We start from the raw sequence: 18207 nt of genomic DNA on the forward strand, positions 1-18207 counted from the left end.
ACAGAAAATATATTGAAATTAATTCAGAAGATCCACGCTTTTAATCAAAACCATTATGTATATAGTCTATATATCTTAATTTAAAATAAGAAAAAAAATGGCACAATACATTAGAAACTGATACATTCTTAAATAAGCATTAAATGAGTTGTATTGGATAAAATCTCTGAATATGTCATGTGTAATAACTACTATATGTGTTTCTGCCATTATAACAACTAATTGTGGAAAATGGCGACGTATTTTCATTAGAAGCAATTGTGTATAACAAATATTTACTCGAAGAATAGTTTTCATGTGCACGAACAAGTAACACGCCATGTTATTTCATGTTAAATAACTGGGAAATACGAGGCTAATATCAAGAATGTAATTACACTGTCTGATATATCGAAAATAGCACATGTGATGAGATAGGAAAACATCAGAAAATGTATAAAGCAGTAGGAACTATTTTCCATTCGAAATTTTATCTGAAAATCATAAAATTCTAATAGAAGGTCGAATTAGGGAGAGTTGAAGAGTAAATGATGACAGTGGCTACAAAACGGAGAAACTATCTTTCGTTCTATTTCACATTCTTATCTTCCATTCATCCTCATATGTCTGTAAAATTAAGTATCATATTTTCGCGGATATCTTCCAGTACTAACAAACTAGTTGTATATTTCACAAAATATGTTGTTGTTGCAACCTAAAAACACTAGACTCCATTGAACTGAAATGTTGGAGAGAGAATTGAACTTTAGCAGATATACTGCTGCTACGAAAATCGACAGAAATAAATCTTCAAATATCTTGTACCAACAGAATGAGTCAAATGCTTTCGAAATTTTGTGAAATATAATATTCAAATGTAGTATTTGTATGGATGACCCAGAGTCTATTTTAGTTTTTGTATTGTAAGTGATCTATCAATTCATATACGTTTGCTAATTTTAATATTTCCGTAAATGACAAAGTTAGACCAAAAGTTATTAAATAGAAACTTTAATACTTTTATTTAAAAACATTGATCAACGAATCTCATAAGGTAAAGTGCTTAATAATCTGAACATGAATGTATTGCCATAGAAACAATGGTCCGATTAACTTAGACATGATAATAGTGGTCAAATAACAAAAATTACCGGAAATATTGATGAAGAGCTGGTTTTTGCCATAAAAAATGAAGTTTTGAGACTCTCTATAGATCCCAGGTCTGCTACATAAGTTATTTGGAGTCAAATGTCAAAAATTGAGGTTTTTTGGATATTTCTCGAAAACGGTGAGTTTTATCAGAAAAAACTTCAAACCAAAGCTGTAGATCTCAAAATTCTCACAAAAATGGTTGTCATCACTTTTTTCCTAAGTGTTACCATTATTTAGATATCGCGATTCTAAGAGTCATATTATACATGATATGCAAACATAACCAACGTATATACATATAGGGTTCAGTTCATGTAAATATACGTATTCATTACAAGCGTATACCATTTGGGTTTTGTGTGCTTTTTTATAGCTCGAAGAAATGTCTTAGTTTTTCTTTAATTGCAATAAACTTTTAACTGATGATAAAACATTTGTGGTTGATCGTGTCTAGTCAAATCTAATCGAGGCTAATGTCGCAATAGGTGATGAGTATTTTAGGACTCAAAAATCCGTTATAGCTCTTCCAATATCAGTTGAAGATTATAAAAACTCTAGTCCAAAATTTTGTTTGATCTGCCATAGTCGTAGATACTTCATTTTATAAATTTATTATTTTTTAAAGTAAAAGCTCCTTAGTCGCGCTTCCTTCATTCGCATTTTCACTATACGCGGAGTAAAAAATGTAACCCAATTCCTATATTCACGGCTAAAAATTTCTTTATTCGCAGATCTTATAAGTACGTACATAATAATAAAAGGATTCCAATATCCTTTGTAAATGCCGTCAAATGGACTAATATTAGGGACGAGATGGGTTCGAGCAGATAGAATCAAGTGACATTCAGGCATTGCTTGAATCGCAAGAAGAAGATTTGATTGAAAACGTCTTGGAGAAAATGTTAAATTCACAGCCCATTGAAGAAGAGGCTTCAACAAGCACTGGAAACGGGACATTTAATTTGAAAAATCTTAGGGAAAGGTTTAAGAATGGCAAATGGGCGTTGCGATTTCTTTATGAACATTGATCCGTTTATGGAACGAAGCTAATGAGACTGCTTCGTATCAGTCTGAATTGAAGGATCTTTAAAATACTGCCAAGAAATAGAAAATTACAAAATTCTTCAAACCGTTGCCTAAGCCTAAAGATCATTGATCAAAATGTTCAAAAACTTGAATAAAATAGATTTTTTTATATATTTGTTTTTTATGTATTTACTTTGTCACCTAGGAACGTTTTCCCCGTAATCCCATACAAATTACCATTCCGTAGTCACGGTTTCTTTATTCGCGGCATATTTTTGGAACATAAACCCCGCGAATAAATAGCTTTTACTGTACTTATGTATATATATGTATATATGTATATCTTATGCGAGAAAATTTTCGTTAAAAAGCAATCGAATCATTATAAATTGGAGGGCATTATACGCCGGTATTTAGATAGATGCATTTAATTGTAGTTCTACTTAGAACCTAGGAAAAAATCGTTATTATACCTCGTTAAGTTGCTATAACTGAATATAAAATTATAAAACGTGAATAGACAAGTAAAATGTACCTGCCTATGAGGGAGTTTGGTATAAATGGGGTAGAAGTGAACTGAGCCCTTTTTGTAACCCATTCATTTTTTTTTCTGGAAAACGAAATTTCAAAGCAGAAAGTAAAAAATGATTTCTTTGCAAATAATACGTAAGAAAAAAATATTTCAATTCCAAAGTATCTTTATAAATAATAATGGTAGTCAGAATCGTATGTAACAGTAAGCAATTCTTTGTTTGTTGGGCCTTTTTACCATCGCTGACAGGAATAAGAATATTTTTTTTAGTTATAAATGCTAGAATTCGAGCTTTGTTTCTACTACTATTTGGCATCTCAAGAAACTGCCGCGAGTGGTAGGATACGTTGTCTATAACGATAACTGATTTTAGTAGAATGTTAAATAAAAGCTGTTCATTAAACCACTTTCCAAATAATTCTGCTGTCATATTTTCATGAGAATTAGCTGCACATTTTACATTTTTTTTACCAGATATTAATAAAGCATTAGGTAAGAAACCGACTTTGCTTCCAGCGTGTACTATTATAATGCATTTTCCTATAGAACATGACCCTTTCAAACAGCAATATTTACCATTGTCAATTCAACCGAAATTTACTACATCGTTACTGTCAAACCATGTTTCATCCAAATAAATTATGTGTCTATTAGAACTTCGGTTATCTTTTTCGAATATTTTAAAAATAACTTGATGTGTTTGTATATCCAAATATTTATTATTAAATTCTTATCTGTCTTGATTCTCACTACACTGTGCAATTTCATTCTCTTCAATCGCCCATGGTCTAAAAAATGCAATAATTCTATCTATTTAAAGAAATTTATGCATTAAATTAATCTCACCCATCCACCAATGCTTATCGCAGACTTTCTAGCAGAAATATTTTGCAGAAATTGTGTACATACGGCGTCGCCCAATAGAAATATATTTATGTTTACGATTCGATGTTTTCATTGGTAAACAGTGGAGTCAACGTGGACTGACGGTTTGTTAGATATTTACCGAATTTTATAATGGGTTAATACTTCAAATATAGATCCACCTTCTACTAGAAAGCGAGTAAGTGAATAAAATTTTTGTTTTAAATAATACCGTTCATTTTCTTCTTCTTCTTCTTTTTCTTGTAGTAGGACGAGGTCCTGTCAGGTCTGTCATCTGCCCTCTTGTGACGCCGATGTCCAGCTATCGTACCAGCGTTTTGGGGGCCTACCGATTGGGCGTCTTGTGTCTGGTTTCTGTGTTTTGGCCCATTTGGCAATCCGTTCTGGAGCCATTCGTTCTACATGGTCTCTCCATTGTCGGCGTCTTGCTCTTACCCATCTAACGACATCTTGTACTCCCAGTTCTCTTAAGGTATCTGTGTTGGGTATTCTATCGTTGAGTGTGGTACCCTTTATTGTTCGTAATATCTTCATCTCTGCTGTTCTCATTTTTCTCTTTGTTTGTGTTGTGTCTGCCCTTGTTTCTGCAGCATAGCTTAGTATGGGTCTGATACAGGTCTTGTAGATTCGCGTCTTACTTTCTATGCTCATATATTTATTTCTCCATATAATGTCCCGTAAATATCCCGATATTCTAGTTGCTTTCTTGATCGGCTTATCTACCTCGTCCGTTATGTTTCTGCTGCTCGTTGTTTCTACGCCCAAGTAGTTGAAATTCATTACTTGCTCTATAATGCGCTCATTTACTACCAACTTGCATCTTATTGGGTCTTTGGATATTACCATGCTTTGTGCATGAGATTTGCATGTTAAGTCTCTGTGCCGTCAGGTTAAATTTATGAAGGAGGCGTTGTAGATCGTCTTCATTTTCAGCTATAAGTATAGCGTCATCTGCGTAGCAAAGGATTCTCAGGCGACGGTTATTCATTTCGAATCCTGCATTAACTTCGTTTACGCTCTCAATTATTTGGTCCATTATTACGTTGAAAAGGCATGAGCTGAGGCTATCTCCCTGTCTTATGCCGGATGAGACTTTGAGTTCTCTTGTTAGCCCACAGTCTGTTTTTATTCTTGTTTTGGTGTTGATGTTAAGTTGCCTTACTAGATTTGTATAATGCTTCTTGACGCCTTTTTGGTTTAGTCGGTGGATTACATCGTTGAGTTTGAGTCTCAACTCAACCGTTCATTTTATTATAATAAAGTCAATGAAGAAACTGAGAAAAAGAAAGTACAGCATCCAAAAATTTATAACGTGACTACAACTGAAAGTCAAAGAAATCCTGTTGAAATAAGCTAAATATCATTTTGAGGATGTTTCAAAGGCTGTTCTTGAACTTATTAATTATGAGTATGACTTAGTCGCTGATGATGCAAAATACCATGACAGTTTCATATCTCTTTTAAAACCTAACGAATCTGATTATATTATCTAAAAAAATTAAAACAATAATTAACCCAATAATGAGTAGCAATACCAATATTAATATTGAGGTAATATCTAGAACTTGATGGGTATTACTCCCTTAAATTATCCTAAAATTGTCATGACAGTTAGAGAAGTAGGATTACAGGGAAAATAATGGTAAAAAACCCGCCGAGTACATTACTTCAAATGTGGATTGGAAAAGTGTGCATATCATGTATAATGTGACTCTATGGTAACTAATGGTAACTCTAATTAAAAAAAATTAAAAGACCTTTATTGTAGAGAATTTCAAGATATACACTTTGGTTCCAAATTTTTTTTTGGTAAAAATGACAGTTTCCGAGAAAAATCCAAGAAACCTCAAATTTTAACCTTCGACCCCGAATAACTTTTGTAGCACCCAAAGGATCGATGGTAATTTTTGAACCTTTATTTGTAATGGTGAACCCCAGCTCTTGATCAATATTTGGCTTTAAGGGAATTTTTGTTATTACAAATATCCATATTATAATATGGACTATAATAAGTTTCAACAAAAACTTTATAGTTTCTATTTATTACTGCATTTGAATTTGCTATAAGAGCTGGCGTTAACGGTATGCGAAATGTTTGTTTGGGGACTTTATTTTGTGAAATGCACTCAATAAATAGACATAGTTTGCAATTTCCAATCAATTCTGAAAGATTCTCGAAAATTAGTTATTTAATTACGAATCATAGTTAAATTCTACAAAAAACCAATTTACTCCGAATGAAACGGAATACTTGCTCAATTTTTATTACAATGTACTCTCGCATTACTGTGATGATGTATATTTGATCATAATTATAAATTTTGACCACTTCAGTCAAAAATCTCAATTATCGATTTCACTAACTGGTAGACATTACAACGATAGGCCTCATCAGAACAAAACTGAAATATTTCAACAACATGATATTTTTTTGTGTCTAGCAAAATTATCAAGTACTATTGAAGTAAGCTGTGACTCTCTTTTGGTGCATTTATATTCGAATATTTCCAATATGTCGAAATTATGATTCTAATTTTGTGGTAGGTAGTAATGACACCCCAATTGGAATTATAAATTCACTATCTACTATCCAAAAAATATACCACAATTACTTGAAAGGATCTTCTGACTAATGTCATTCATTTTCACAAATTTTCTGCTTCATCGAATTACATATTAAAATGATTCGATTCATATGTATCTATGACGTCACTTATCAATTAAATATGAGAATCATATATTATGATGTTGTTCATAAACTACATTTGATAACGTACAGAGTGTCTTAGCTCGTTTTGAATATCACTGTGCGTCTATTTGACGAACTTTCAGTAGGTATCATTCAAAGTATTGCGATGAGTTAAACTATGCTGTGGTACCTAATGGTGAACAATTTTTCATTGAACCCACCGATCAAGAGATAGAAAAAAATATATAACACACCGACGTTCAATAGTTGCTATATAAGAGCCAGAGTTTGTATCCATAGAGGGGAAATTATAAAAAAAATTTGAATTCTAAAATTCTTGTTGATTTCTAGATGTTATTAACACGATCCGTTATTTGTTTTTTAATGAATATGACAAAACATTCAACAGAATATTCGTCGTAAAGTTAAGAAAAATAATATTGACAGCAGTATGAGAAATAATAACCTCCAAAAATACGAGCTCCAAGATTTCTATACAATACTCCAGCGATTGCAATAAATATCGAAGACTCTTAAATCCCTATAAAACTCTCGACTCATATGAAGTATTTTTTGGCACAACTTCTATCATTTAGTTTACAATGAATTTCACAACCGACGTAGGCTGATTCCAAACGAATAGATATGAAGAGAATTGCGTTGCCAATACGTTTTTCATGTTTGAATTTTGGCAAGGTATCTCTCCACCATTTTTATCGAATATTGCAATAATTTCACAGCGGTTACAGCCAAATATCTATCGATTGATCAGAAATATCCAGAATTCAACAAGTTGCGGAAAATCATTTCATTGATATCATATGAGCAATTTGAACAGAAATAGAAAAATATTCATAATCTCTTTTCATTATATACCTAGGAGAAATTTGATGGTAGAGTTTCTTGATTGTCATCACTTTAGCTACGGTAAGTATATTGTTGGTTTTCATAAAAATCTGAGAAAAGTTATACTTTCAGTACCAGAGAAATGAGTGATGCTTCATTCGATTAATCTTAAAAAAAAGTGTTGAATACACTGGCTAAACTTTTTTTGTCACACAAAAACTTTAAATGTACTATAACCACCAAACAATAATACATCAATGGAAAAAAATTGACTCTTCAGGTTTCTTTGTGACATCAAGACATACATTTTTATAAAAAGTGGAAAAATCACTGACTAAAAATCACAAGAAAGAATATTCCTCAATGTACAATAAATAGCTACGATTTTCATGAGTATTTGGCTTCTGGTAGGTCCCTTTGAAGTATCTAACAGTAATATGATAGATGTCGGAAATAAAAAATTTCCGTACCAGTAAAAAATAAATTCCAGTCGGTTTATCTAGACGCCAATAGCTCAGCTTGTTTTTTAGACACGTACTAAATTGTTTAAATCACTTTGTATTAATAAATGCGGTTCTTTAGAGGTTGACGGTTCATAACTTGTCACTCTCTTCACTTACTTTATCGGGTTGAGTAACAACATATTCCGGACAAGAATCCTGACTTTCTGCTTGATTTGGAGGCTTTGACTGAGACAGTTCGGCACTATGTAGGATTGGTCTGTTGGCCGATGACACGGTTGGGACATGACCAGTGTGTCTGGTCTTGTTATAATGGTATACCTAAAGGCAAATGTCTAGATTCTTGTTTAGCCCAACCTAATAGGAGATTCAAACACTTTCGACAACATATATATGGAGCCCAGGATTTATCAAAAAGTGGCGCAAAGGAGAACGAAAATAGTCTAAATACCACTTTTCAATTTTTAGTGTAAATTGTCGACGCTAAGATGTAAAAGGTAATTCTCCACACACATAACCAGTATTATTTGGGTTATTAGAATTCTTTAGCGACATATTTACAACATAACAAATGTAACTTAGTTAAATGCAATCGTTATACAATCGTCTAGATTTGGTTATTCAAACAAAAACACGTAAACGATGTCAGAAATGAATATATAGCTGTCACAAATAAAACTGGATGTGACTGAGACAAAATAATATTTTTTTTTTAATGACGGTATATTAAAACAAATGAAAATCATCACAAAGTTAATGTGAAAGAAACAGTATTTACCAGTGTTGCACATTATTTTTTCTAAGAATTAACTAACCCATTATAGTTCAGAGATTTCGTGTGACATCGCTAAACTATTCGCGACATTTTTCGTCCCACTAGTGCTAAAAATTGTTTCTCTGGACACATGGTTCATAGAATGATATATTGAAAACAGTTCTTTTTGGATATTAGCGTATAAGTTTTTAAATACGGAAAGCTTGTTGATATCGCTAGCTTAAGTAGTTTAATGAATATTCATGTTCATGAAAGTCCATTAGATTAATTTCTCAAGAGTTAAAGTTTATTTCAAATACAAAATAATATCATTGGAATCATTGGGTGAAACCTTTTATAAATTGTGGATCTGTTGAATATAATAATAACAATCTATTTACTAACAGCTAACCATATCCTATCATAATGTTACACAAAAAAATAATTGAAAAAATCAAGACATAATTTCAGGGAGAGTTTTTTTTCTACAATTAAAAAATATTCGAAAGAAATTGAGTAGCTACTTTTTTTATGCCTGGTTTTTCTATTCAGGACACACTGGACATGTTTCTAGATTCAACAGAATTTGACAATGTGCTCGTCGATATTTATGTCGAGTTACCAGCCACTTCTGTTTTGTCTGTCGAAGAAACGGAAATCAAGATGACGGTTCTGGATCAGAAGTGATAAATAAAGATCCCCCTAACAATGAGTAACAAATTTGGTGTAGAGAGAGGGTAAAAAATCAAAGAAATCTTTGTGTAGATTTTAATAAATATGGATTTGCCAGATGTTGATTATTCCAAATTTTAAGGTTCCGCTGTTGATGCTTTTGAGCAGCTTCTACCGAAGAAGTCTGAAAGTTTATTACAGACGAAACAACCAAATACATCCAATTTGAAAAGGTTACTGAAATAACTGAATAGGAAATCAAATGGTATTTTGATTGTCAGTGGGTATAAAGTTGTTTCATCGAATCCCAGCTACTAGGGCCACAAATCAGATCTTTACAATGGATAATTGTAAAGTTGAGGGAGCTTGTGAATTTTGTGAAAAGTAATTGCCTGGAAAAGTTCGTCTCAACACCTGACATCAATTATGGTGAAACTATGATCAGGTGCTTCGGGATAAATCTAATGGAATAATTCAATCATAGTAAGCCACATGGTCAATTATTTGGTTAAACGTCTGACCCTTTGCTGAAAATGCTGTATATTTCTAAATGAAATTGAATTTTTGAGTTAAAATATTTATTTGAACAACTCATCTATTTTACGTCGGGTATGGACTATGGCATGATCAGCAACGGGAGCATTTCGCCTGAACGGATTTCCGGTACAACATGAAAATAAGATAAAAAATATAGAGTTTCAAGCAGAAGAACAAATACGAACTTAATCCATCACGTTTTCCTAGTAAGACAGATTTTGAGAAAAAAACGAAAGAGGAAATGACTAATGCAATATATAGAAATTATGGCAGTATTTTTATTCGCTGGAAAAATAATGAAGTGCACCTACAAAATATGGGGTAACAACGACAGTACGCCAGCATCTTGAATAACTACCTAATATAACCTTCATTTGAACAGTTTTAAAGCTTGGAACAGTATTAATAGAAAAGATATTTGGATTAGAGTAACAAGCTATCAGAGCGAACCTGACAACTCTGAAACTTTGGAGATGTGCCAATTAATCATATCAAACATTTCATAAAAATATTCAACATTTATTGAATATATCAAACCAAAAGAAAAAATGATCCGTTCGAATTAATTGACTGTATTCTATTAGAGAACCACTGTGTATTTCCTGAGATGCCAGAATACTGAAAAACCTGGTTATTCCATTATTTAATGAATTACTGTTATCACGGGATAAATAGTGGTATATGCGACTTGCCATCGAAACATGAATTAATCAAGAAATAATATGCTTGTTACACTTTAGGTTTTAAGCAATTGCAATGCACATAGTGAATGAAGTCCCTCATGAGGAATTATATTTCGCTAATATAGCAAATTTAAATAGAAAGGCGGATATCGCTTGGTACGCATGTGCAGGTAGGCTCTGCTCATCAGTTATTGTTGGAAATGGTAAGTGATTGAGACGAATGATCGAAGAAGATCCGAAATGCTTTCATCAAATGATTGAGGTAACTGTTGGTGTTGGATAAGCAGCAATGATCTAATTTTATGTGTGAAACTGTCGTTGGGTGCTACATGCGGATTGCAAAAGGAAAATTAGAACAATGGTGGGCATCGTTTACTAAAATAGGAGATGATGAAACATATATCACTTTATCATATTCCTAGCCACCAAAACACCAACAATAGCGAAATATAAAGGGTCTATTGAGAAAATTAATTACGTAGTTATATCTCATAGTACGATATCAATCAATTGACCGTGACGATCAACACGTACAGTGCCACTTTTAGGTATAAAATTTCTACCTACAGTTTTTGATTAAGTCAATTTTCACTGGTTGATTTTGTATCACTATACTGCAAAGTCCTAAACTATACAACAGAAATTTTTACGTAAATATAGTGCAACAGCCATTGAACTTGAAAGTCATAAGATATATAGCGCCACATACGTAAAACCCTTTAATTCAATTAGTAAGAATCTTGCAAGCCGCTTTCTTCATGATCGATGTATTCACTATTCAAAACCCAGAGTTTGAATCCAAAATAAATATCCAATATTATATCAATTGACTACTGCCAAATCATGTAACAAAGTTATTGTTACCAATCACGTTTTTCAAGAAGAAAAATGTTTTGAAAAATTACCTCGATGAAATATTGATTTCTTGTTTGAAATGTCTTATATTCTATATTCAAGACCAGGGATTCACAAAGAGAGTATAAGTTTCTGCAAGATAATTGAATCCAAATCCAAAATAAGAGGCTTTTAGGTATTTTTTAGTGATCAAGTTCAAGTACATACATGCTCTGGGCGCTTCACCACATTACAAGTATACACTGAGGTTGGAAATTCATTCGAGCGGAAAAAATTGTTCAAGTTTAGATGATAATTAAATATACTTAAATATATATATATATATATATATATATATATATATATATATATATATATATATATATATATATATATATATATATATATATATATATAAACCTCGCTATTCAATTTTGTTTGCTCAGCTTTGTGAAAAAAGTGACCAAGACTTAACTAGCTAACTTCTTGCTTTTCTTGAATTTTTGTACAATTTTTTGGTCGATATTGGGGTTTTCATGAGAGAGCAATCCTAATTTAACAGAAAAACTCCTTTGATATTTTTTGATATTTTATCAAAGTTGATATTAGCAGCTAATGACTATCTTAAATAAAAAAATCAATAAAACCTTTTTTTGATGATAAATTCATGACAATTCTAAAAACAATAAATGATTCAAAATTTTGTTACTTCTGTCACTAGCCTCGACATTTAAACATAAGCTTCACAAAGAAGTTTCAGGATCTGCACGAATTTTTCATTTGAGTCCTCACTAAATTACAGTCATAGAAGATAAAAACGTGATTATGGAATGTAATCAAGATCATCGGCGCAGACGATAAATTTTGTTAGAAGTTTAATCAATTATCTACTTAGTTTTCAATGTAATTGGTATCAATAATCAACAAATGATATTTTAAACTTATTTTATTATTATTATATCATTTGAGAAAGAAGGGACGATTTTAGGAGCAATTTGGCAATGGGGTTTCGAAGTATCAGCTCATTTTGTGAAAGGTCTCTCCTCAATTTGAGAATCCCTGTTCTTATTATAATAATGTCCCGTGTATTTTTTTTAGGTAACAATAGCCTTTCATAGTAACATATCACACAACACGTACGTATAACTTACTCATCTAAATGACTAAGTATTTTCCAAGAAGATAGCTGTTGGCCACTAGTCAGTTTTTCGCTCACCTGTAACAAAAAATTGGAGATAATGGAAATGTAGAGTTCATGTAAACAAACAACATTTCGTTTAAAAAATCCGGTATTCATTACATCTTGAATTTAAACTGTGAAATGTTGAAAACATTCCAATGTTTCACCACAAACGATTCCTATTAGGAATTCTAACTGAAATATTTATACTCCATCATTGGAATTGGAAAACCGTTTCTATATATGTTGAAATGGATTACTAGTATAACATCAAACTTGAGGGGACTAATTATCTACCATGGAATATCTCTTGTTTGTAATAAATCCAATTTTTCAGCTTTTTATCACAGTCATTCGAGTACATATATCACCACTTTCAGTTTTACTTGATTCCTTATTCTTTCCCGTCCTTTTTCCTCACTTCACTGTGGGTTTACTATAAGTTTGCGGTTCTTTATGCCAAAAGATTATCGAGGATAACGTATTCTATCAAAATTACCGAACCAAACATTTCTTCAATATGAATTTGAACCAATTTTATATCAAATGAAGGTCCAATGGTTTGATTATGAACTCTATTGTGTCGAATCAGTCGGTTTCCGGTAAATATAACAATATGTTTCATCTTGGCATTCAATTCTTCAAATTGGTAAATGGTTTTTTCTCTTATTTTTTTATGGAATGCGAGAGTCCTTAGAACAATCATTATTTGGTTTTTTACACATAGGTAAAAATATTTTTTCTTAGCAGCATTTTTCTTATATAAGATACAGATAAGATAATATTGAACAAATGGAAATCCTTTTACTCGAAAAAAGAGAAAATACAATTGTAATAAGAATCAGCTATGAAGAAGTCAAAGAAGCAATATTGAGAATTGAAAGGGGAGCCGATAGATTCCGAAATGGTCAAATAAGGATATAGAAAATGCTGAAGGAAGCATGAAGATCAAAAACAATACCACAAGAAAGGGAAGAAAATTTGCTAGTTCCAATCCACAAAAATGTTGACTAAACAAATTGCGAAAACTACGGAACAATACGTCTAACTTCATTGTTCAAGATATGAACTATAAGACTAAGAGAATATGTAGAAAAGAAACTGAAAGAAGAACAATCAGCATACAGAACAGAGAAACTAACAATAAATAATATTTTCATATTAAGAAATATTATAGAAAGAAGTTACGAGAAGCAAGAAACACTGCACTGAACATTCATAGACCTGAAAGCAGCATTCGACTAAATCCAAAGGAACTATGTATGGAAGATATACTGAATGGACATAGACAAGAAGGAATCATGTTGGAAAAAGAGATAATCTGGAACTCGTTGAGACAGACTAACACAACGATTAACATAACGAATATGGGAAGCAAAAACTATAGGAAAAAGATGAAGGGCTAGATCAAAGAAAAACATGGAACGAACAAGCAAATATGGAAAACAAAGGCAACGGTCAATAAATTATGATACTAGCACAGGGCATGAAAACCATACGTGGAAATCAGGGGTGCTCGTTATTAAGTGTGTTGTTATTTATTTTGGGATCAATAATATTAGTCGAAAGCTCTGTTTTTGGAAGTATTGAACACAGTAACGAACCAATACTTCAAATTATGAAGTTATTCATCATCATCATCATCAAACAGCAAGTCGCGTCCGCTATTGGACATAGGACTCTCTTAATCTTTAACAATGTCATCCTACTGGGAACTATTCTCTTAATATCGTCAGATTAGCGTTTCGATAGGCGTCCTACACTTCTCTCGCTCTATACTCTCTTCTTCTGGTCAGATGGACCTCCCAGTTCCATTTCAAACCAGTTATTCTTATTACCGTATCCGTTGAACCTGCCTTCTTGTGTAATGCTCTATCGGTCGGATATGGATCTGAAATTGCTTTCTCTTCTTTGCTGCATTACCTGGATTGGCTACTTCAAATTGAATCGATCTAGTTACTAGCTTAAGAAAAAGTTGACTAAGTGAGACGTTTATAAACTACTATTGGTAATAAACTGTAGCTTGAAAAAAAAGGTATTGCAGCCTATTTTTCACAAAATATTCGTACAGGACAACGTTTGTATCATTGAAAAAATTGCAAAATTCATTAGTGAAATGTTATGCAAGTGGTCTTATTTTATATCACAGATTGCTTGCAAATTTAGATATATAATTTTGAATTTACATCTACACTATTACTTTAGGCCTATAATTCACAGAATGAAATTCCTCATTTCTACCTCTCCCAAATACTTGCGAAATTTTGGGAGCTCCTAGATAGAATATATGAATATACCAAAGTGACTCCTTAAAAGTTAGGAGATTGAATTTACTTATACTGAGTAAGAAAAGTGCAAACTCTTGTTTCCTGTCAGTATTTTGTTTCCTTTTGTTGTGTAAACTACTCTCTAATGGCTAAATGAGCAAATGGTGGAAAAACAACTTCGAAATGACCTCCCAGCCGACCTCGCCCGATATGGCATGAAAGCTGGATGTCTACTTCTCAAAAGGCTAAATAGGAGAAGAAAAAAGAATTAGTCTTAAGAAAAATGGAAGAAGAGAACAAAAAGAGAAGAGAAGAGAAGAGAAAGAAATCTAATTTCCAAAAAATAAACTCATCAATTTTCTCTTTCAGTTTCTCTATAACATGTCTTTCTGTGCCTTAAATTTTGATAATTACTAATATAATTTATTTTGTGACAGAGCGTTGTGAAACATTGTTTTCAGATTATAACATAAAACGTTCCATTCCGATGGAAATGATTAAGCTAGAAAAAATAGGTATATTTTACTATTCTGTTCTAATTCGTTTTGTACAATATTCCTCCTCACTTTTCTAGTATGTTACGGTTGCCGATGATAAACATTAATAACGTTTCATGAAATATTATGTTTAAGCGTCTCAACAAGATACAACAATTAATATATGCCAGTCCAGTATCCACAAGAAAGGGCAGAAGGTAGATCATAATAGAAAATCAGAGTTGAGAGTTGTCCTTTCGTTGATTAATCATAGAATAAACGTATGGATCATCCGATTACCGAATGTTCAACGGGTAAAAGGACAGACGGACACTTGTTTAGTTTATCTATGTTTGCTCAAAAATGTGTCAACACAATTCACTAGTAATATATGGAGATACATATCCAGAGCTCACCACATATTTTTAAACGAATTTCACGTGAAATATATCATTTATCACATAGCATGAGCTCAGATAAAACATTAGAGAAGTTTTGTATTGACTAACAAATACAAGATTTTAAAATATAAAAAAATTATAATGCATACGTGTACTCACATTTTCGTATCAAACACTGTGTTCTAAGTGAATGATAAATAGCTTCAGTTTGAATTATTTGCTATACTATTTTTTTTCTTTCATAAAAAATTTTAGCGTCAGTGAATGTACTATAAACAATAATTTCTAAGGTCATAAATTTCAATTTTGTTACGGTAATATCAGTTAAGCCGTTATAATAATAAAGTCGATATTATGAAGGAAAAACAGTATTCAAAATAACTATGGCACCTCAGTTATTGCTACATGAAAAAAAATTTTGTTGCGCCACACATATATGGCAAAAAATTAAAGTGACGACACATCAGAATCGATACGATACTATACTGAACTTCAAACTATGTTATCAACTTAACATTGGGCACATGTTTTAAGGCACTTATCAAACATAATTAATCTTAAATCTTAAATTTTCTCACTTATTCTATTATACTAGAATATACTATACTTCTATTTCTGCAGAATTTTCTACGATATTTCTATTCATGACAATCTGTTTGTAAGCTACAATAATAGTCTGACATTATATGGTGAGCCCATTGAACTTGATGTCTATTCTCCATGGTTTCGATTCTCTTTATTCCTCCTCCTAGATTGTTAGGAATTTCACCCAAATAACGAAATAAATAATGCAATTCGATACTGGCTTTAACTCTCAACCTAGAAAGCAATTCGCCCATTATTTCTAAATGTTCCTTAACTTTCTAAATGACTAGAAAATATTCTTATCAACTCATTGTACATGTTTAAGGTTTCATTTAACTGGTCCATCGCAAAAGCCTGCTCCAAACTTTTCTAGTCTTATATCACAAAATAATTTGCTAATATATTTGAAGCAATCGCCATCTATATGTAAAGATACCTTATATAAGTACGGCAGTAAATCCTGCATTTTTAAAATGGCTGTTGATACATAGCAAGTTGACAAGGTTACCGTTATGTACCTCATCTCAAATCATTTCAGTTGCTATGGAATAGAGGTCGGAGCTACATTGAGCATTTGCTGTCAAAGCGTTTTACAAAAACCGTGCCTATGTAGCTGTTCAGCCTCATTTTCGTACTTATTTTGAAATGAATCATAATCATAAAGATCTAAGCATAAATTCAATAAAGTTGTGAGTAACAAATTTTGAGAATATTTGTGAATCAACGAGAGACCATAGCAGTACGCGAACCATCTTTGTCAGTCATTCCATATGATATGTGAATCGTGGAATAGAGTTTAAATATTTTATTAGTTTTGGGTTAATGGGACTAATTTGCTATTGGACCTATCCCACAGTTTCTAATATTTTCCACCAATGCTACTGGGATGCGGGGATCATTTTTCCAAATTATTCAAAAAATTGTTGAGTTAAAAGTTCTAGGTTTCTAAGAAGTCTTCATCAAAAGATAATTATATAAGAAAATTGTGTTCCAGCGATTTGCATTACTTATTAATTTTTGATAGGAGTCCATGAATTTCTTTGAGACGCTAAAAATATTAGTAGGCAGGTAAAATGTTCTTTTTCTCCGCAAAACGATACTTACTACTGCTTACTGCAAGTGTGGTGTAGATCTTCAGAAGCAGCAACTACCCTTCCTGTCCTTATTTTAGCTAATGGAGGTTTACTGAACTTTGTGGGTTCCCAAAGTTTCCAGTGTTTTTTTTAGATTCTCTTATAATCTGGGTCGCATTGACTATCATCAGACTTACCTTTCGTAAACTTTTTTTCGATCTTAATATTATTTTCACTAACTACTTCCAAGAGTTATGTAAGTTGGGGATCTACTAATTTTTTTTACGTAGGGTAGTAATTTAGGATTAAATATATTGTTTCATTCGGAATATAAATATTGAAATTTCATAGTTTTAAAGTCTGTTGATACCTATAGTGTGGAACGTTTTGGTTAGCACTGAAATAATTTGTTTTATGATTATTTCAACAAAAAAATCGAGCTCATTATAAAATAAGTTTATTAGTCTAGGCACTAAGGAACGAGCTTTAGCTTGAACGCTCCGTTCTGTTCATTCCACAAAATGAGATGTGTTAACAGTTTTTGCTCTTATGAATGCGAGGGTTTGAATTTAATGAGGTCCCGACGGTTGAGTGATTTCATTCAAGAGGATTAACTCGACTGGGCTTCGTAAACACAGGGTCTCTTCCAATTTCCATATGATTCGTTTTTTTTCCAATTCGTACTTCTCACTGAAATGAACATTTAATTCTTGTAACATATGTTTAGAAAATATTGAAGTTTTTGAGAGAAAATTCTTTTCAAATTCATTCCATATGTCCTCACCATAATTTCGGTGTTGTTGTCTATCAATGTACGAGGGTTTATTGGGAAGCTTCCGAAATAATGAAAATAATTTTTTTTTACATAATCAATATCATTTTTTAATATAGTCTCCTTTTGAGTCTATCCACTCAGTCTACTGACGCTCTAGCCTTTTCAATCATTTCTGATAATAGGTGATTTGTTTCCTCTTAGAATAGGCAATAAAATCCTCGTCTGATTTTTCTCCTGCAAACGATATTTTGAGATTAAGGAAAGGGAAAAATCGCTTGGTGCAGGGTGGAAGAGGTGGATCCAGGTTCCATTTACAGTTTTGAATAGACGCAAAAAATTCTACTTAGGGCATAAAATGGTGCAAACGCACTCAACACCGAAGATTACGCATGTAGCATTC

General features: G+C 32.2%; 1 protein-coding gene across 1 annotated transcript in view; it reads right to left on the reverse strand.

The window, feature by feature from the left end:
• The window catches only part of LOC130902217 (CUGBP Elav-like family member 4), a 1507660-nt gene that overhangs the window by 1377177 nt on the left and 112276 nt on the right, over positions 1 to 18207 (reverse strand). The window contains exon 2 of the mRNA XM_057814156.1: positions 12202 to 12266. Within this exon, the coding sequence (XP_057670139.1) occupies positions 12202 to 12205 (4 nt within the window). The 5' untranslated portion in view covers positions 12206 to 12266. The remainder of the gene's footprint in view (positions 1 to 12201; positions 12267 to 18207) is intronic.

This window comes from Diorhabda carinulata, chromosome X (genome assembly GCF_026250575.1).
Source record: "Diorhabda carinulata isolate Delta chromosome X, icDioCari1.1, whole genome shotgun sequence".
NCBI classification, from domain to species: Eukaryota; Metazoa; Arthropoda; class Insecta; order Coleoptera; family Chrysomelidae; genus Diorhabda; species Diorhabda carinulata.